The sequence below is a fragment of the Myotis yumanensis genome, unplaced genomic scaffold (genome assembly GCF_028538775.1).
Source record: "Myotis yumanensis isolate MYYU_CA2020_CCGP unplaced genomic scaffold, mMyoYum1.0.hap1 SCAF_8, whole genome shotgun sequence".
NCBI lineage: Eukaryota > Metazoa > Chordata > Mammalia > Chiroptera > Vespertilionidae > Myotis > Myotis yumanensis.
Window position 1 is genome coordinate 40,915,315 of NW_027223759.1, and position 22,079 is coordinate 40,937,393.

At 35.5% G+C, this 22,079-nt stretch overlaps 1 protein-coding gene across 2 annotated transcripts in view; it reads right to left on the bottom strand.

Annotated features, from left to right (window-relative positions):
* Nucleotides 1-22,079, bottom strand: part of AGPS (alkylglycerone phosphate synthase) — a 129,407-nt gene that overhangs the window by 27,992 nt on the left and 79,336 nt on the right. For both annotated transcript variants that reach the window (XM_070422689.1, XM_070422690.1), the window contains 6 exons: nucleotides 20,128-20,179; nucleotides 16,466-16,542; nucleotides 13,096-13,208; nucleotides 8,796-8,865; nucleotides 7,220-7,281; nucleotides 2,664-2,753 (listed from right to left, as the gene is read on the bottom strand). In XM_070422689.1, the coding sequence (XP_070278790.1) occupies nucleotides 2,664-2,753; nucleotides 7,220-7,281; nucleotides 8,796-8,865; nucleotides 13,096-13,208; nucleotides 16,466-16,542; nucleotides 20,128-20,179 (464 nt within the window). The remainder of the gene's footprint in view (nucleotides 1-2,663; nucleotides 2,754-7,219; nucleotides 7,282-8,795; nucleotides 8,866-13,095; nucleotides 13,209-16,465; nucleotides 16,543-20,127; nucleotides 20,180-22,079) is intronic.

Below are 22,079 nucleotides of genomic sequence, written 5' to 3' on the forward strand. Positions count from 1 at the left end.
CTACCCCAAATACACATGTTCTACATGTTAATACACAGATTTGACTGGGTGCTTCCTGAAATGCTCTTCAAAGCCTCTATCACATCAGAAGCAGAAAAGGCTATTTTGAAGAGATCCTGATTTACACGAACAGTTAATGTGAGAAAGGTGCTTTTTTCACATGCCCTGTTAGGATTTTACTTTCTTACCCAGCAGATGCACAATTTATCAAATTCTAAAAGACATTTGTTTCAATGAGAGAAATAGCAGAACCAAGAAACACAATATGGCAGTAGGGAAGTATAAGGTAAGAGGATGTAAAGAGAAGACAAAAAAATATCACAGAAGAGATAGCAGTTTAAAGAGTACAGAAGCATTTCTAGTCTTGCAAAGCAAATATATGCAAATTATCATGCTATATCAAAATATTAAGACAATAACAACTAAATGCCTTCATGAGGACTTGTCTTTGGGAAGTTAAACAAAATATCCAAAATTCCCTTTATTCTCATTCCAATAACATTTTAGAGAATTTAAATGCTCAGTTCAATCTAAATATATTTAATCTTCTAGTTTTTACACAGGAAATTAATATCAAAAGATTTAATACAAAATATCCCTTTTCAAGAAAACCTTCATCGGGGTTGCTGCTATTTAACAAAGAGAACAAGATCTTCAGTTAAACATGACTCAATACAGGGCATAAATATCCAATATGGAAGACACCAGCCACACGTGTTTTAAATATAAATCATTTGAAATTAAATAAAATTTAAAATTCAGTTCCATTCACATTAACCACATTTCAACAGCTCAAAAGCCACATGTGCCTGTGGCAACCATTCTGGACAGGGCAGATACAAAACATTTCCATTAATGCAGAAAGATCTATTGGAAAGCAGAGTTAATCTTCATTTGGATCTTTTGCTCCACTCTTTCCTTAATTCCACACACATTCATTTAATCAACAATTGAGAAAATGTTTAAAGTGCTTTTTCTTTATTGAAGAACTATGTTGCCTGTGTATGTAACTTATAGTTCGTTCTCTCTCTCTCTCTCTCTCTCTCTCTCTCTCTCTCTCTCTCTCTCTATATATATATATATATATATATATATACACATACATACACATATACATATATATATACACATACACACACTGAGTGGCCGGATTATTATGACCACCTGATGTTTGTAGGCAAATTAGCTATAATTTCGCGCTGAAGTTGCTAGAGGGCCAGACCATTATAAATAGGGAAGCAGGTTGTTTACCACGACAGTAGAAGTGATTTTTTTCTGAAGATATGGGTAAACAACGCGATTTAACAGCCTTTGAACATGGGATGATTGCTGGCGCTCGGAGCCATGGAGCGAGTATCAGCAGAACAGCTGAATTCGTTATATGTTCAAGAGCAGCTGTTGTTAAAGTGTTTAAAGACTGGACTGTCAGCTGAAAATCTGGGTCTGAATGTGCAAATTGTGGCCGTCAGCGACTAGTCAATGTTTGGGCAGAACGGAGAGTGGCAACACTGGTACAAGACAACAGAAGGGCAACAATGCATCAAATTACTGCAGATCTTAATCAGGGATCCTCTCAAATGATCTCTGAACACATTGTTCGCCATACATTGCATCATATGGAATATGGAAGCCAAAGGCCTGTTTGAACACCTTTGCTGTCTGCAGTTACCAAGATAAAACGTCTCCAATTCGCACAGGAACACAAGGATTGGACAGTCGAGCACTGGAAAAAAGTCATGTGGTCCAATGATCACGTTTCCAGTTGCATCATGCAGATGGCAGAGTGAGAATTTGGCGGAAACAGCATGAAAGCATGCACCCCACATGCATGAGTACAACCCTTCAAGCTGGTGGGGGCAGTGTTATGCTTTAGGGCATGTTTTCCTGGCATGATTTGGGCCCTTTAATTCGTGTGGAACAACGTCTGAATAGCACAACATACCTAAGTATCGTTGCTGATCAAGTTCATGCTATCATGTTGATGGCGTATCCCAATGGAGATGGCTTTTTCCAACAAGACAATGAGCCATGCCACGGTGCTCGTATTGTGCAGGAATGGTTTCAAGAACATGAGGGAGACTTTACCTTGCTTAGGTGGCCCCCACAATCACCAGATCTCAATCCAATTAAGCATTTGTGGGACGTAGTTAAAAGAGCCATCAGGCAGCTGGTTCCACAACCATTAAATCTCACAGAACTGGACAGTGCTATTCATCAGGCATGGTGTCAGATTCCTCGCATCACCTTTCAACATCTCGTGGAGTCAATGCCAAGAAGAATCGCCGCAGTATTGAAGGGAAAAGGTGGCCCAACGAAGTACTGATGGGGTGGTCATAATAATCTGGCCACTCAGTGTTTATATAATTTATAGTTTCAGTTAAGAAGGTCTTCTCTTATTCCAGGTGCTCAGACATTTGGGTCTTCACCATCATGCTGTCCAGAGAGCTACAAGCTCACTCACCAAAGGGGTGTTTTACTTCTCAAGGGCCCAGGACTGCTAAAAATGCTAGTGGCACAATCCTAACAAGGTAGCAAGTGAAGTTTAAGAAAGCTTGCTAAATAGAATAGACTGAAGCTTCTCTTCAGCTAACCAATTATTCCTCATTAATTAAAAATAGTTTTTTTCAGAATAAGAAGTACTATAAGAACAATAAAAAACTCACCTGCATGTAGAAAGAGGAGCAAACTGAACACCCTTCTCTTTGCATTCTCTTATTATTCTTTCTTTCACATTTCTACAGAGATCTACAACTCTAGAAAACATAATTGAATACCATATTAAGTTTTCAAATAAGTTACAAAAAAATCTAATAAATGCTGCTTTATCTGGTATCCTTCAAGTCAGAAATTCTCTTAACTAAAGCTGTCATACTTATTCCTTAAAAAATGAAAAAGAACCTTTATCACTCAAATTGAGTCTTCCATTAATAACTTTAAAGGGAACAAACTCCTTTCTTTTTAGCCATAGGAAAGACAACAGTATACTCCAGTCTCCAGAAGACTGTTTCCTACACTTAGAAAAGCCCAATTTCAAAATAAATTTAATTGCAAGATTTTAAAAACTTTAAAGCTATAAACATGTTAATAAAACTCAATTCTAGATTATAGAAGTACCAATCTTATATCCATGTCTAAAAAGTTTTTAATTTAAAATAATTTAATTAATAATCATGATATTATACCCACATGTTCAACAGCCTATTCCAAAGCACTGAGCTAACATCCAGTTCAATAAAACTGACTGGACATGTAACCCTGTGTAAAGCTAGTCTTTTTATTAAGTCAATAAAAACAGATGAGGGGAGATTGATAATACTTAACAATCTATGTTTTAATGTGAGTTGTAACATATTGTTCTAACTACATACTTTGTTTCATATGAAAAATAAAACTCTTAAAGTATATAAAAGCCACTTTATCCTCCAATAAATATCCTGGCTATGTACTGATATTGATTCGGTATTTTAAACCCTGGTGTCCTTAGAATCATGAGAATAGAAAAGATACCAAAGAAACTCCAAAGATTGACCTTTCTCTAGTCTCAAGGCTGATTTGATTGTGTGAAAACAAATGTGATGAAAATAATAACATTAAATAGATTATGCTTTATAAAACATTAAAGTTATCTACATTTCCAATAAAACAAAAGATATATGAATAAAATATAAATATGAAAAGGATTTTAATATTTTATTAGCATGTCACATTTTATTTTTATAAATACAGTACTCGAAAGTTTTATAAATTCTAATTTTACAAAACAGTCATCTTAAATTCTGCTTTATTCTATGGGAACTGCAGGCAAACACAATTTATCAATATTATCTATGCTTCATTTATGGAATGGTAAGAATGCATGTTTTTATTGTGTGGTTTTTAATCCTCACATGAGGATGTTTTACTGATTTTTTAGAGAAGGGGAAAGGGAAAGAAACATCGATGTAAGAAAAAAACACCAATTAGTTGCCTCCCATATGCACCCCCACTGGGATCAAACTTGAAATCTAGGTATGTACCCTGACTGGGAATCGAACTGGCAACCTTTAGGTGCATGGGATGACGTTCCAACCAACTGAGCCACATCAGCCAGGGGAAGAATGTGTGTTTTTAGAAAACCTGTGGTAATTTATATTATTGAAATATAAATTTATATTACTGAAATTTTGAAAATCCATTTAAAAAAATACTTTAAGAGGTTAATAAATATTACAAATTTATAACATCACTCTAGAAAACAGAACTTAAGTGCTAAATAAGAATTATAATAATAACCCATAATAATAATGAGGAGGAGAAGGAGATGGGATAAAGAACAAAACCGAAAGGTTATAACCGTTAATGGGGTCCTTTCTAGAAATGGTTTGTAGGGAGTTCTGAAAGTATTCTCTCACAAAACTTGTGCAAAGGTCGATACAATCCATTTGGACCAATCTCTCTCTATATAAAAGCCTAAGCAACCGGCTGACCAGATAGCCAGTAGCTATGATGCACACTGACTACCAGGGGACAGACGCTCAATGCAGGAGCAGAAACCACAGGCATGGAAACATGGAATAGACTGATGAATCTCAGAGGGAAGAAGGGAGAAGGGAAGGCGGGAAGAGGTTAACCAAAGATCTTATATGCATACTAGAGGCCCTCATGCACCAGTGGGATCCCTTGGCCTGGCCTGCACCCTCTCGCAATCCAGGACCCCTCGGGGGATGTCGGACTGCCAGTTTCGGCCCAATCCCTACAGGCCAGGCCAAGGGACCCCACTGATGCATGAATCCATGCACGGGGCCTCTAGTATAGGAGATAAGCATAACTGTGTATACTTTTAAATTCTCACCTGATCTACTAGCAAATTTAACACTATTAACTATTTCCTTCTTGACAAAAATTTCCCAGGGTTTCTCTCTCATTACTGGTTTTCCTCCAAATCATCTGGATATTATTCCTCGATCTCCTTTGCTCTTATTTGTATGATTATCCCTTAAATGTTGAGGTTCCCTGGACTTCTTTCTTAGGCCCTAAAAAACAATGGAAAAAAAAACATAACACCAAGGGAGCAGATACAAACACTTATATCTGCTCCCTTGGTGTTTGTTTGTTTTTTTATTGTTTTTTTGTTGTCGATAATTCTCACCCAGGGATATTTTTTTCCATTGGTTTTTAGAGAGAGTGGAAGGGAGAGAGATGGAGAGAAACATCGATGTAAGAGAGAAACATCAATTGGTTGCCTCTGCATCCACCTGGGAAAGAGCCTGCAACCGAGGTACATGCTCTTGACCGGACTTGAACCCAAGACCCTTCAGTCTGTGGGCTTACCCTCTAACCACTGAACCAAACTGACTAGGGCTGCTCCCTTGGTTTTAATCACAGTCTCATGCTGGTGTATTCAAAATCTTTAAATCTCCACTTGGACCTCTTAAAAATAGCTATTTTTTAGGCTGCTTTCTTACACTATTTCAGAGTACCTCCATAGAACTCTATGCAGAAAATTCACTGGACTACAGGTGCAGTTGTGTTAGGGCCACTGAGAAATACACAAAAACTAGTAGAACCATAATCCCTTAAGATATTTATGCATGAAAAGGTCAAGTGATCTACTAATGAGTGAGGGTTGAAGACCGTGATCCCATGGGTTGCTGCTAAACATGATCTCTATACAGCTTAGGTTTGAAAGAAAAAACATTGCTAAATGGATAAAAAATTTCATGTCAGGAAAGTAGCTGCTTTCCGTTAATTTTATTTCTTAAAACTTCAGCTGAAGAAGTTGTTTTAAATGAAAACAAACCAAATATGTAGTCTTCTGTATAAAACAGATATTGCCAGTAAGTCAATTAAATATGTAAGTATATACAAAGAAAGGGTAAGTAAAAATAAAAGATGGTACATGATTGGAAAAATAAAGACAAAATGACAACCATCAGTTAGTAATGATTAGTGACAAGAAAATACATACTACCGAAGAAGTAACACTATAATAACCCACTTTCACCCTGCAAGGAAAGGTATTAAACACTAAAATGGTATTTGAGACAATGAATAGCTGCCAAACTATATATGTTGTTCAAAAGTGTCAGATGTCAATGAGTTAATTCTTTTTATTGACAAGATTTATTCCCCTCTAAATTAAATTTAGAATAAAAAGCTGTGATTAACAGATCCATACTATAAAATTCGGTTATCTTACAAGGTATAGAATATGAGCAGCAATGCACCCAAAATCATAACCCATCATAGACGAACACTGGACGTAGAAAAGTAAAAAGTTTTCTGGGGGAGGAAAAAAAGGACATTAGGGTAGAACAAAATGTTAAGATATATAATATCTAAAAGACAGATTCATGGGGGTTTATAGATTTAAAATAATTTGTTAATTTTATAACTAAACAGTAAAATATAAGCTATCCTAGAATAAAACGTGCTAACAAGTTCCTTAAGAATTTTTATGAGTTAACTCACAAGTCTACTTTCATAAAAATTTATTTTAGAGAGGGAGAAAGAGAAAGAGAGAAAGGTCAACATGAGAACGCTACATCACTCAGTTGCTTCCCGTACGCCCCAACCAGGGATCAAACCTGAAACCTCAGTACATGCCCTGACCGGGAATTATATCTGTGACCTTCGATGCTCCAACCCAACTGAGCCACACCGGCCAGGGAACACAGTCCACTTTTTAAGAAAACCACCTCACATTTCCTAATCAGTTTTTACTACTAATTTCCTCACCAATATCTGTATGTGTATGCAATTTAAAAATACATAATTTCTTAAATTAGGTATCTTTTAGAAATCAATTAAATGCAAGTTAAGATCTTGCTTAACAGTATGCATACAAATATCAAAAGCTAAATAATGTATCACAAAAAACTTAACTGGTTTTATAATTTGGGGCCACTTTTTAGAGAACATTTAGGCATATTAATCACTTAAGAATTTAAATCAAAGTTACATAAAACCATATAGTGACATTCAGTGTTCAATATGACTCTTCAAAATATAAAGTTCAACAATAACTTCCTACTATGGAATATGAACAAATTTGCTGCAAAACAAGAAAAAAATGACTTCCAAATATGATAGTGTAGTGGGGATATTAATTTAAATAAAGGTGATTATGATGTTTCAATGTTTCTTTATAAAATTTTAAGTTTACATGTTCACACACAAAGACACATTACTTGAACGACTTGTAGCATATTTTAATAGCAGGCATTTTATTCCATTTTACCTGTCCCAAGGAGCAGAAGTCTCAAAAGATTCTCCTACTACATAGTATTCCAAACCCAAGTCCTGTTAAGACACATACACAAAAATCAAGAAAGTACAACAGATGCAGAAGAACCAATAATATTGTTTGTATTTCATGTTCATTGTTAGTATTTCGTGCAATTGTTGGTATTACATGTTTCCACCTTAATTTCCATGGCTCTTTACTATCCACCTCATAAGAGCTCTGGAAAGTGGTCCTAAGAGTGAGATATGACCTCCAGGAGGACAGGAACTTTGTCTGTCTTGTTCTCCTCTGCACCTTTGGCACCAGGCAGAGTGCCTGACACATGGTAGGAATTCAAACATTTCTGCAATGAATGGCGTCTCTATCCAGGAACTATCGATATGCATGTAGAGAATACTAGAATAGATTTTTAGTGGCCTAAGCAGCAAATTAACCAATACCAAAAAAATGGCCATCAGGATAGAAGGAGCAGGAAAGTAGGAAAGTGGGGTGGGGGGAGGGGAGACTAGAGGAAGAAGAAGTTATTTCCCTTTCTTAAAAGCAGCTTTTCTTTAAAAACAAATTAGAAAATACAGTGCCTCTCTCTACAGTGTCTAGATAGACAGAACATTTGGAAACACCACTGCTAGAAATATATATATATTATACCATAGAAACTATAATGTTTATATAAGTAACTTATAATACTAATTCCTGTAATTTCCAAACTGAAAAGAGCAATTCACAAGCTACCACAGAAATATAAAGATATGAAAGAAAAATTTCTAAGGTAGAAAAATCAATACATGTTAAGTTTTCACTTCTAGAAAAATGAAACACTTAAACTCTACCACTGATTGCCAGGAAAAATCCTAAAATTACTGATCTAAAATATGTTTTTTTCTCTTATGCATTCACTTATTCAGTAAACATATATTTGGTGACAACAGTATTAAGCACTGGGAAAAGAAAAAATAAAATAAAACAAATCTCCATCCTTACCCACCAAATCTCTAATTTGTTTTTTATTAACTTTTAACATTAACTTAATAATGAAGTAATCTTAATAATTAAGAAACTTACTTCAGATTGTGTCTATGCTGTACTTATTAGTTACATTTCATTTTCTAGAATTATGAATGTAGAATTATGAGAAAATGGTCAATATGCTAAAAGAAAGTGCCTAACAAAATTATGATACCCATAATGCTTATTATGAGAGATAAAGTAGTGATAATTTATGGAGATAAAAATTATAAGATCTAAAATCATCTATTACCTTTCATGATCTGTAAATCTGTTAATCACAACTTCTAACACAGCACTTTTCCTTTTCAGCATGGCAAGGAGGAGAGGGCTGCAGGAAGACCTATCAAATCATCGCAATCTAAAATCTAGATCTTACCTAGAATTACATTAAAATTCTTACTATGGGAGAACTTGGGGTAGATTGTAACTAATCCTTTGTTTCTGTAAAATGATATGCTCAATTACAGTTGGTTAAAATTTAAGAAAATAATTTTATCCACTCAAAGTAAGAAAAAGTATTGTTTGCAACAGAAATTGACAAGGGAAGTATGTGATAACTTACTCGAAGGTATGCGATGACATAGGTCAGCAAATAACCTCTCTGTCCATTATCTTCTCCAGCTGCCAATCCACTGTAATTAAAAAACTGTTAATAAATTTCAAATGAACTATTAAAAATATATAAAACTAACCAAATTGATATGACAAGATAAATGTTTAAGATAAATGATTAACAGATGAACATATATTACTTTGCATCTCATTTTTACTTTACTCTCATTTATCATAAATATATCAAAGAGCCATCAAGAGACTAAGCTTGAATAACAAAAATCTGAAAGCACTTTTAATATTTCAGTTTGGTCATTAACTTCAAACTTTTATCAACCACACTAGCAAAACTGCCTCATGAATACAACTATTTCTATCCATATTGTCAAAAGAAAATTAGAATGAGAATCAAACTTAAATAATTCTTCATAATCAAAATAAGATACTTAAAATACTCTTATTTTATTATATTCTGACTCATATATTCATGTATTATTATAGTCTTATTCATATATACAGATGTGCAATGACTGACTTTGTATTTGGACTGATCTTCCAAATACAAAAACGTTTACTGAATACTTGAGCACATAGTATTTAAAATATTAGACATGGTGTCTATTTATGGAACTTACGAGTTAAATGATAGAAAACATACAGAGAAATATTTAAAGTTTATGAAGCAACGTACAGATAAGTATAAGTCCAACAGGTAAGTTCTTATTACTATGAACACATGAACTGTCCATTTCAATTAGAAAGTAGTTTTAGCCATAGGAATTACATTTGGTAATCCAGTTAAAATTAATCCATAACAGTCTAAGTGTTCTGTTTTTCAAAAGTTATTCTGTTTAAAAGACTATGAATGATTTCTACTCCTTCAGTAAAGACTTCTTTATTTTTGCTTCTTTCCATCACCAGGCAGAAATTAAATTTTAACTATTTTTAGTCAACTAAATAAAACTTATCCCACACTCTCAAAGTACCCACTAAAGATTCCCCAATAAAACAAGATTTTTAAAAAAAATCTTTCCTTGTGACTTTTTCGGGTAATGATTAATAATTAACTGTTATGTCTCCCTTTTCAATACCGTAACTGAACTTCCTTGTTCTTGGGCATGGGTCTTGGGACTCTGTGACTTAAGAATCATTTCTGAAAGAATCATTTCTCTTTATGGCTTCAATGAACACCTTATAGTTAAATCCTTTATCTCCTGAATTTTATTTGGATTTGCTAAGTAAATAACACAATGTAGATGTACCCTTGTTCTATACAAATAATGTAAGGCATTTTTAGGCTAGGATACAGTGGCTAAATCAGATTTCCTGATTTAGGGGTATAGCTGGATATATTTGAATTAGTGTCATCTAGAGGAGTAGCAAAGATTGATAAGGCAGCTAGAACTACTTAAGAATGAAGTATGATAAAATGAAGGAGGCTGTCTATATTACTAGAATGTTAATGAGTGAGGAAGGCAAACTTATACCAGACAGCTAAGAGGAAAAGTAAGAAAAGGAAGGAAATTCTGGGTTGGTGTGTATGGATGTGAGGTTGGGGTAGATAGTCAAACAAAGCTCCAAAACAAAAATGAAGCTAGTCAGAAAATTGCTGTGTGACTGGAGAAAAATAGCTGAATCCATACCTCAAGTAGATATGAAACAGAATCAGACACTGAGTCCAAGAAAGAAAAAACACTACTGACCTAGAAAACAGTTCATCCTGGTGGAAGGAAAGAAAAGGAAAAGAATGTGAAGACCAGAAAAGGATGCCGAAGACCTGCACTGGAAATCTTTGAGAAGGCACATGCTAAGTATGTATTTGGTGAGAAGTAACACTTAGTAGGACTGTCTCTCTAATATTAGGACAAGTAAAAGTCCTACTTTATAGTCCCAGGTCAAGCCATTTTTCTTTAGACCCTTTTCTAATATCTGGTGGGGTGGAGTCAGGAACGCTCGGTTCTACTTTGGAAACTTGTGTGACAAACCACACAGGAACATGTATTTTTCTTATCTAAAGCAGAAAGAAATCAGATGTTCATTCTAAATTCAGTAATAGGCCCTAGCTGGTTTGGCTCAGTGGATAAAGTGTCCGCCTGCGGACTGAAGGGTCCAGGCTCGATCCCCAGTAGGCGTGCAGGTGGCAGCCAATCAAAGATTCTCTTTCATCATTGATGTCTCTCTCTCTCTCTCTCTCTCTCTCTCTCTCTCTCTCTCTCTCTCTCTCTCTCTCCCCCTATCTCTGAAATCAATAAAAATATATTAAAAAAATAAATAAATTTAGTAACAGAAGGGCTTAGAAATTAATCCCAAAAAACCTAAGATTCTAACTGCTTTATGTTAAAGTAGCAACATCCAATCCCTACTTCCTGCTCTCTACCACAAATTTCAAACAACAATTAACAAGGTTCTTAAACAAATTTAAAGCTACTTTATGAAGAAGGACTGGGAACACTAATGAAAGAGGAATGAGAGACAATCTTTTTACATAAAAGACCCATCTGGTGAACCTAATCACTCTCATGTTGAATTACATTAAACAACTTAAGCGCACATTTTAAAAATAACAATAACATATTATCTGAAGCTCTATGATAAAATGTCAATATATTTGTCACGCCTGCTGACAGGTAATGTTTATTCTGCTTAGCTCTTAGATGTTAAAGTACAGTACTAGCCAACACAGATCAACAACCAAAATATTTATTCAACATTTGGCTATTATGTTCTGTTGGACTATGTGTTCAAAGGTATTTAACAGAGTTTGGGTACGTGTGGAAGGCAAGGAGGAAAAATGTTCTAAACTGTTGGAAATACTGCATTAAAAACAATCAATTTAAAGCTAATGAGGTGGTAGGAACAGAAAATTAAAAATAATAACCAGAAAATAAAGAATAGATTAATAATGCCCTAATTCAAAATAAAATACATTAGCTAATCTAACAATGAAAACTTTAGCAGAATGAAATTTATCAGAGCTTTCCTCCATGTAGTTATGCAGAAGAAAAAATGATTGAGGAACAAGGATTGGGAGAGTGGCATCTTAAAATAAGAAAAATATCCCTGAATCTTTCAGGGATTAGAGCAAAGACCTAGTACTAGAGAGAACTGGGCAAAACAGGACTTCTAGAAAACCCCACAGAGATATTCCCAAGTATCAAAAACATACAAAGAGCTCTATGTCATGTGCCTAATGACAGCCTGGGTTGTTCAACACAGAAGGGACGTGGTACACTGAGAAACTAATTATAATGTAACTAAGAAATAACAAATAGTAATAGCAAAAAATGAGACCTTAATGAAGGTCTGTTTTTAATGCTTTACCTGTGATTTAAATAGATATCTCATTTTCCATAACCTATTTTTAATGGGTGAATTTGATACATGTTTTGTGTAATATAAGCAAACTGCTAGAATTACATCAATAATTCTGGGGCCTTAGGATCAGTATTTAAAGAAACCTGGATTCATGTTAAGGATGATTCATTCTTACTTTTGAGCTGTAAATGGCTGGTGTTAAAAGAGAAAAACAAAACTGGCATTTCATGAAAAGATAGTTCATGACAGTTGGCTCAAATGAAATAAAACTGACAAAATGGTTCTGATAAATACTTAAAGATTGAAATACACCAGCAATAAAAATAAATATTCACAAAGAATTCAGAATAAGTATAATGTGCATGACATATTTTCAGCTCTGGAATAAAAAAAAAGACAGGTATCCAGAAAACTGTTAGTTTATGTACTTAAAGAGGAAAGGAAAATAAATGTAGTCCTGATGAATGGCATTTTCACTATAGTTCCCATAAATCAATCTTATAATTCATCAAGCAGACAGACAGAAACCACCCAATCATTATTCAGTTGATTATAGATATGAAATGTTTTCTGTTTCTTTATACCAGCACAAAATAATAAGTGACAGGGGGTGGAGTATAGGTAATTTATCAAATATTTTTGATTAAGCACAATTTCCTTTTAAAAACATACTAACAACATTTTTATACATATATTATTATCATTAAATAGTAACATGACTGAATTTTTTCCTATTTCACTCTAGCACAACAAATAGCAAATGCTATAAAATTAGCATTAATGGAAAAATGTAATATTTAATATAGTCATATATATGATTTCACAAGAGCAACATACTAATCTAGCTTTCTACAAATTTTTAAAGTAAACACAACATTTTAAGTTGATTATCATATATTACAAATATAATACTAGAAAGGGAACATTAACAACTGCTTTGAGATATCAGAATTTTAGGTCAACTTCCTCTTGACATTATGAACTGAAAGCCATACCCAAATTTTGCAGCAATGTCATATACTTGTTTTTCATGTTGAAGAACCTTCTCACGGTCCCCCTCAAACAGTAACGTAGCGACACTTAGTTGATTTGGATCAAATCCTTTAAACTAAAAAAATAAAAATAAAGTAATTACTATAGATGAATCTTATCCTACAAAATAGTAAATCAAAATACATTTTGCTCCTTTTTTTCTTTCTGATCTGGACTCTAAGACACCAACTCTTTGAAAACTGAACTTTGGTTGTCATAGGGATGTAAAGTACAGCATAAGGAATATAGTCAATAATCTATATATACTAGAGGGCCGGTGCACAAAACTTGTGCACTCAAGGGTTTCCTCAGCCTGGCCTATGCCCTCTTGCAGTGTGGGACTCCTCGGAGGATGTCCACCCCAGTGGGGACCCTAACCCCATGGAGGTTTGGCCAGCCTGGGTGAGGGGCTGATGGCTGTTTTCAGGCTGGCCACACCCCCTTTAGGGTGGGTCGTCCCCACTGGGGTGCCTGGCCAGTCTGGGTGAGGGGCTGAGGGCCGTTTTCAGGCTGGCCAAGCACCCTGGTGACGTAAGCTCCCAGCCTCTCCTTTTTTTCTTTTTTATTCTGGGATTTATTTACCTTCTATAATTGAAACTTTGTTGCCTTTAGCGGAGGCCTGCGGAAAGCTTGGCATCCTCCATGGCCAGGGGCAACCCACTCCTGCTTGCTCCAGCTCCGTGGTCACGGCTGGCTGAAAGCAGGTATCTGGGATTGGTTTACCTTCTATAATTGAAACTTTGTTGCTTTCAGTGGAGCTCAGAGCCAGCTCCTGCTCGCTCCAGCTCCGTGGCCAGGGCTGGCTGAAAGCAGGTATCTGGGGTTTATTTACCTTCTATAATTGAAACTTTGTTGCTTTCAGTGGAGCTCAGAGCCGGGCCACGGCAGGCAGGGAACCTTGGCTTCCTCCATCACTGGAGCAAGCAAGCCTCCTGCTCGCTCCAGCTCCGTGGCTGCCGGCCGCCATCTTGGTTGGGTTAATTTGCATATAGTCGCTCTGATTGGCTGGTGGGCGTGGCTTAAGGTGTAGTGAAAGTATGGTCAATTTGCATGTTTGTCTTTTATTAGTATAGGATAAAAGCCTAATATGCAAATTGTGCCCTCGGGAGTTCAATCGTTTGCTATGATGTGTGCTGATCACCAGGGGGTGGCATGGAATGAAGGAAGGCCCTGGCCAGCAGCTAGCAGCTGGCAGCCGGGGAAGGGAGGCCCTGGCTGGCAGCCTGAAGGCCCTGATCAGCCCAAATCACTGGCCAGGCCTAGGGACCCTACCCGTGCACAAATTTCATGCACCAGGCCTCTAGTATACTAATAATTATGTAAGGTGTCAGATGGGTGTGAGATTTATTGGGATGATCACATAGATATGTAATGTTTAATCACTGGGATGTACACCTAAAACTAATATAATAATGTATGTCGATTGTAATTGAAAAATAAACAATTATTTAATTTTTTTTTTTAATTGAGCTTTGGAACTTTACATGGCAATCAAAAAGAACTAATGCACATATTCAGATCATCACAATAGAATAAAACTATGAAAAAACACTTCACTTCAAAGTATGCCTCAGTGTCAACTGTAATGACTTACTGATATGTAAACACAACAAATAACTTATAAGAATTATAATTATAATAAAGAATCCAGTGAAACTACCAAAATGATAGAAATTAATAAACGATATAGGGGGAAAGTAAAAACCAACAGCACCCTTACATACTACAATAACTTATTAAATAATATTTTCAAAGGAGCTCTTATCTATAAAATTAAAATATAAAACAGCTAAGAATAACCTAAAAGAAAATATATAACTTCATTAGAAAAACATGTCTAAAAAATATGTCATATGTTCCTGAGTGCATAAATATTATAAAACCTGTCAATTCCTGCCCAGATTAATAAACAAGTTTATCTTAATCCTAATGAAAATCTATATGGACTTTCTGAAATAGTGAAGAGTTTTAAAATTTTTTCTACGATAATAAACTGGTAGGCAACAGAGATAAAATTCCAAAAACAAGACCTACAGCAATTAAATTCATTTACTTTTTAGAAACAAAAGCTAATTAAAAAAGAATTTGATACATTTAAATGGAGTTTATTTCTTGGAAAGGTATATAAGATGTCTTGGACATGGCAAATCAATATAAGAAGCAGGGATTAGTTAATGGTGTTTTCACAACTGGTTACCAATTGGGAGAAGGATCGGTAAAGATTAATTTAGGTCTATCTCTCATTATAAAATTGAAAAAATTCAAATAGTAATAAGATTTTTAAAAAATTTAATTCCCATTTAACAAAATAGCAAGAGAGAAGAAAATGGTCCTAATCATAGTTGTGAAGGAAGGCTTTTCTAAGCTTAGAAGCAATTAAATAATCACAGAAAAATATATAAAAACTAGAGGCCCAGCGCACGATTAAATAGTGTGTGTGTAGAGTCCCCTAGGCCTAGCCTGCCATCAGGGCCATGTCCGCCGCCCTGTGACGCTCTGCCGATGCTGCCGGTGCCCCAGGGTGGGGTGGAGGGTGGGGGTGAGAGGTGCTCCAGCACCTCCTGGTGACCGGTTGTTTGGTTATTCCACCATTACAGCGTCATGACCACAGACCTTTTAGGATATAGATTTGAAACTTTTGTGTACCAAAAAGAAAAACCCTTATTTGAAAAGGATTCACTGACCAGGAAAATTATTTACAACATTTATGACAAAGGCATCTCATAATTCCATTACTCAAAGGACACACACCAAAGCACCAAGAAAAAAAAAATGAAGTTGCCACCCCTGGAGAAATAACCATATACAACTAATGCGCACAAAGATCATATCTAGAAAATACAGGAAAATAATCAGTCTCATTGGAGTTTCAAGAAACAGGATATTTAGAATATAAAATAAAAATCCCACTAGCAACAGCAAGGATGCAACAGAAAAATGGCACATATGTATTGGTAGAGGTAGTGTAAGCTGGTATAAACGTTTAAGAAAGGAATTAAGCAATCAACAGGTTAAAAAAAATGTACACTCTTATTTCACTTCTATATATCTACAATAAAGAAAAAATTCAAACTATAAGAAGTGTTATATGCATGAAACTGTTTAATTCAGTGTTTTTTTAGGAACTTCAAATCTGAGAAAAAGGTTTAATTTCTGAAATTGAATGCATCATGGATTTACTTTTTTATTTCAACATGAAAAATCATTATGAAATGTACACAACAACATGGAAAAACATACTTAGAATAAGTACCTGTAAGGGGGAGAAGACAGGAAACAAAATCAATGAATATCCTAAGCATTAAAATTTTAGCATTTCATAAAAATTCTTACCTTTGTAATATAAAACTTTTTTAATCCATCCAAAAACGATGTAAAAATAGAGGAAACCTGAGGTTTAAGAGCATGGCCTAAGAAGAAAAAAAGTATTTTAAATTAATAACAAATTCTATGTTTTTCAGAAGATCAAGAGGCTACTTTAACTTAGTATACTAAAAGAAAGGTGAATGTTTTCATAACCTTAATTTTTAAAATCTGCTGGTTATAGAAAACCTATTGGTATGAAGATCTACATCTTTTATCTTCATCTCCTTTCAAAAGTCACAATTTTCTGTTTACAAAACCCGTTTGATTGCTCTTTTTTTTTTTAACTCAAATTACTCTATATAATTAATACACATAGTGTAGGTTATCTTTTAATGGTGCACTTTATTCATAGTAAAATCACTTCATTAATTTTTATTTCATTAAGAGCACTGAATGGTGACTCGTTTTACTTTTATTTTTTTAATTATGCAAAAACCATTGAGAACTATAATCAAATATTAAGTCAATATCACATTTAAGGTTGTTTCTTAATTAATTCTTAATTCATCCAGAATTCTTGGCATAAAAACTAGTAATTGCTTCCTTAATCACACTCAGAGAATTAAAATTGCCAAAATAACATAAATGGTGTCTCAGAGTCTGTTAAATTCATCTTTGCCCACAGATTGAGCTTAATTGAGTGATAGTCTTTTACTGATCTCATTGTTTTCAGAGTAGCAACATCTTAACTCTCATGACTGTTATATTTAAGAGTCCTGCATCTGGCCTTAGTGTTAGGAGACCAATTCAGAAAAATGAGGTGTACCATTTATATAGAATTTTTATAAAGAACTTTAAAGCCTCTAGTAAATTTAAATTATCTCCAAATAAAAATTTTATTTTTAGAAAAGGCTTTAAGGTTTTGGGATTTTGTTTATGTTTAAAGTATGGCCCCTTCCTTAAAATAGGTACACACAGCAAACTAGTTTTTTGGAAAACAAACAAAAAAATTTTCTGGGGAAAAAACTATTACTTACAGTCTATTTTTTTTTAATAGAGTCTGAATCTGTAATATTTATTACATTTTTATTTATTATAATAGGAAAGTGCATTGAGTAAAAGAATAGCTAACATTAAGTCTTCACCAGAGGCTACGAGTTAGATATCATGCTATAACAGAACAAAGCAAAACACAACAAAAATGAAAGGCAGATTGGACAGAGATCAAACTAGCAATCTTTCTGAGCTCTTGGATCACAAGTAAGAGGTTTGTTTGGGGTTTTATTTTCCTTTTATTGTAACCTGCCAGAGATGCTTCTCTAGCATAACCAGTGCTTTAATAGGTAACATTTCTAGCATTTATAAAGTTAGAAATAACATAGCAAAGAATTCACTTTCTGTCACAAATGGAATTCATCCTACTTTAAGAATATTGGAAACATACAAACATATATGTGTGAGTGTGTATGTCGTGTTCTTGCAAGAAACTGAAATTATATGTTCTTCAAACAAGACTCTTAATCCACATAATCTTTACACAAAGTATGAGGACCCTAAATATTACTACTCTGATGTGAAATAATGCTTAAGGAAATATGTTAATCTTAACACAGTATAATGTCCATTATCACTGGTGGGAGGCAGTCACATATATTCCTGATACTGAGTTGATGTGATAGCTTTAAAGCATATTATTATAACAGTGATACTAACTTTTAAGTGGGTCAAGCATTTGTACTAATTGAGCATATTATCTTTTACTTATACTTAGATTAACGTTGACTATTAAACTGATTACATTCTAAATACATTCCAGCTATTTATTTTACCTTTTATAGGAAACAAAGTAACTAGTTTCCAAATTTACTAACTGGACAGTTTAATTAGTAAATATGTTCTTACAGTGTCAATTAAATAATTTAAAAGGATTTAATAAATATCTATATTTCAAATGAGTAATTTGAGACAGTGGAACAGATACAACTGGGTTCAAATTCAGCTCTACCACATATGACTTGGGACTTGGACTGAAATTTTAAGCTTTCGAGTAGTTTGTAAACTAGGAAGACCATTTTGAGGAACAGTTGTGAGGAGATACTGGATAAATTGTGCTACTAATACTGGGCTTAATATTAGCACTACGCTATGTGCTATCCAAGATTTGTTTACCCTCTTTTTGCTAATTTGATGATTAAGTCAGTCAACATGTAAGTGCCTGTTATGTGATAGGTTCAAGAAATATAAAAATGAATGAGAATATCCCCTAAATTTGACAAACTTTAGTTTACAGGAGAAATCTGTAGGTCATTTCAATATACTCAACAATGTATATCACAGTTGCCTCAACATGAGCCCCAAGGGGATGGGGATCAGACCTGAAAACCAGGTACATGCCCTTGACCAGGAATTGAACCCGTGACCCTCTGGTGCGAAGGCCAACACTCTAACCACTGAGCGACACTGGCCAGGACAATTAAGTTTTTATATAATAACCATTCTTACCTAAATTAAAATCTAAGCTACTTTTAGACAGAACTTTTAGACAGAACTTTTATCTTAGTCTTTATATTTGTTATTGAGCAATCATTCCCATAATTTCATGGACTATTTTGAGGATACTTAAAGTCTATAAACTTAAATCCCAACTAAACTGATATTTATGAAAATTATATAGAAGCAATAAACTATAATTGAAAAGATGAGAAATTGTGTCAGAAAGTTTAATACTTTAAGCAAAATAGGGAGAAAAAGAAACAGTCAACTGCTACTGAATTCTCCACCTAAGTATTCCAAGGGCACCTTAAATATAGCCCATTGCAATGCCTTTTTCCCCAAAATCAACATCTCTTCTAGACTTATTCTACCAATCCAATCAGTCAAATGAGAAATCCAGGAGTTGCCCTCAATTCTTACCTTTCTTTAACCTTCTATATCCAGTTGGCAAGCTGGTCTTTGAAAAAATCTATTGCTTACTTTCTATCTCCATTGCTGCTACCTTGACCAAGACCCCCAACGTTTGCCTTTTGAGCCATTTCAACTCTTTCTCCATGCTTGCACCATTCTAATCTATCCTGCAGAATGCTAGCAGAATGAGCTTTCTACAATGTAAAGTTGATTTATTTTATTTCCTCTACAAAGAAATCCCTTTGCTGACAAGATAAAATTTAAACCTATCCTGCAAAGCCCTAGTCCACCCATCCAGTTTTCTCTTGTAACAACTCTCACCCTAACCTCTATTTGAGCCACACAGGACTAAAATATGCCATTAAGGTTTACAATTTCATATTTTTGCTGATAACTGAACAGATTTGGTAGGAGAGAGGGGAAGAGACCATCTCAGGCAAATTTCTATTCATCTCCTAAGATTTACTTAAAAAATCACCCTCCTTTAACAAGCCTTTCCTATCTCTTTATACCGACTTCAAGCAAAATCAAGCAGGCCATCAACCAACCCTCACTTGCACACCAGGGTAGCCAGTGCAGTTTTCTTTCATAGAACCTCCATCACGCCTACATCCATTCATTTATATACTTGTCTCTCCTCATTAGACAGAGAACTTCCTGAATGGTAGGAGCTATGATGTTCATCATTCTAGTTCTGCACTCTGTAATCTTCCTGGCACATACTGGTATTTCATAAATTTTTGTTACTTAGTGAGCAGATTTTAAAATCACCATTTCTTTCTTACCAAACTGAAACTGCAGGTTGTCCATGAGGCGAATAGATGCAGGAGCACATCTCTGTTTTAAAAAGGAAAAAATGTGATACAAATTTAATAAGGAAAGAAGATAAACAGGTAATATAGGAATGTCATCTTTCTTCATAGATAAGTCTAGGAATTGTTACTCTTTTTATCCCTTCTCATAATCCATAGAAAAACTATCAGTATCTAGAATTCTACGCTCTTTCAAGATTATTTGTATGAAAAAAGCTATAAACTTTGAGGCATAAGATTATGTATCTAAACCATCTAAAACTGCACCAGTGTCATGTCTACTTTGGCACACAATAAAAGCTGCAAGGGAAGAAAAACAAGAAAAGCAGATATTCATATTCATTCTGTGATGCTAAAACATTACAATACAAACACTAGCAAGGTTTAAATTAGCTACAACTTTCCCACAGAATTAAAAGTGAGCTGCACCCTAAATGGGATTTTATTTTCTAGGCAAATTGTTAACATGGATAAACTGCTACCAAGAGGTTGCTTTCAGATAAAAGAATTTTGATAAATGTCATGAACTTTTAAAACATCTATCTTCTGAGTATTATCATCTATATAATAAAGAGCCAGGGTCGTAAGGACCGAAGGCTGACTGGGGCCACTGCGGGCACCCGGCCCAGCACTGACTGCCTAGGGGGCTGCGGATCAGGCCCAGAGAGAGACCTGCAGAGAGAGAGGCAGGGTCTGATCCATAGCCTCTGTAGCAGCCATTGATCAGAACCTGCCTCTCTTTCTCTCCTAACCTGGCCAACAGCCGCACCTCCATTTCTCTCCAGGCCTCCACTGGGCCTGCTGATCAGCCCTGCCTTTCTGATCAGGCCCCGTTGATAGGCCCAGAGACGCTGACTGGCATAGAAACTGACCCATCGGAACCAAATTGGCCGGCAGAGGAGGGCAGTTGGGGGCGAGTTCAAGGCCTGCAGGGGAGGGCAGTTGGGAGCGAGATCAGGCCAGCAGGGGAGGGCAGTTAGGGGTGATCAGGCAGGCAGAGGCAGTTAGGGGCAATCAGGCCTGCAGGGAAGGGCAGTTGGGGGCGAAATCAGACCGGCAGGGGAGAGCAGTTAGGGGCGAGATCAGACCAGCAGGGGAAGGCCATTGGGGGTGAGATCAGGCCGGCAGGGGAGGGCAGTTAGGGGTGATCAGGTAGGCAGGCAGAGGCAGTTAGGGGCGATCAGGCAGGCATGCAGGTGAGTGGTTAGGAGCCAGCGGTCCCAGATTGTGAGGGGTGTTTGACCCCACAGAGATCAGGCCTAAACCGGTGGTAGGACATCCCCCCGAGGGGTCCCCGACTAGAGTGGGTGCAGGCTGGGCTGAGGGAAACCCCCCCCTCCATGCACGAATTTCATGCACCGGGCCTCTAGTTTATCAATAAAATTTGTACCAACACAATATTGAGATTTATGGGAATCACTCAAACTTAATATACACCTTAACTGTGTGTTATGACATTTTTGCTATTACTTGTTTTTAATTGGACACTTAATTTTTTAAATAATTCATAGGACACATTTTATTCTACCCTGAAAAATGACTAGATTCTTATTTTCAAATCTATACAACTTATTTACTCAGCTTTGATACTGAAGGTGAGATAATTCAATCTATATTAAAAAGTCACTGACAGCCCTAACCGGTTTGGCTCAAAGGATAGAGCGTCGGCCTGCGGACTCAAGGGTCCCAGGTTCGATTCCGGTCAAGGGCATGTACCTGGGTTGTGGGCACATCCCCAGAAGGGGGCGTGCAAGAGGCAGCTGAATCGATGTTTCTCTCTCATCGATGTTTCTAACTCTCTATCCCTCTCCCTAACTCTCTGTAAAAAATCAATAAAATATATAAAAAATAAATAAATAAATAAAATAAAATAAATAAAAAATAAAAAGTCACTGACAAATCTAAACAAACAATGTTAGATAATT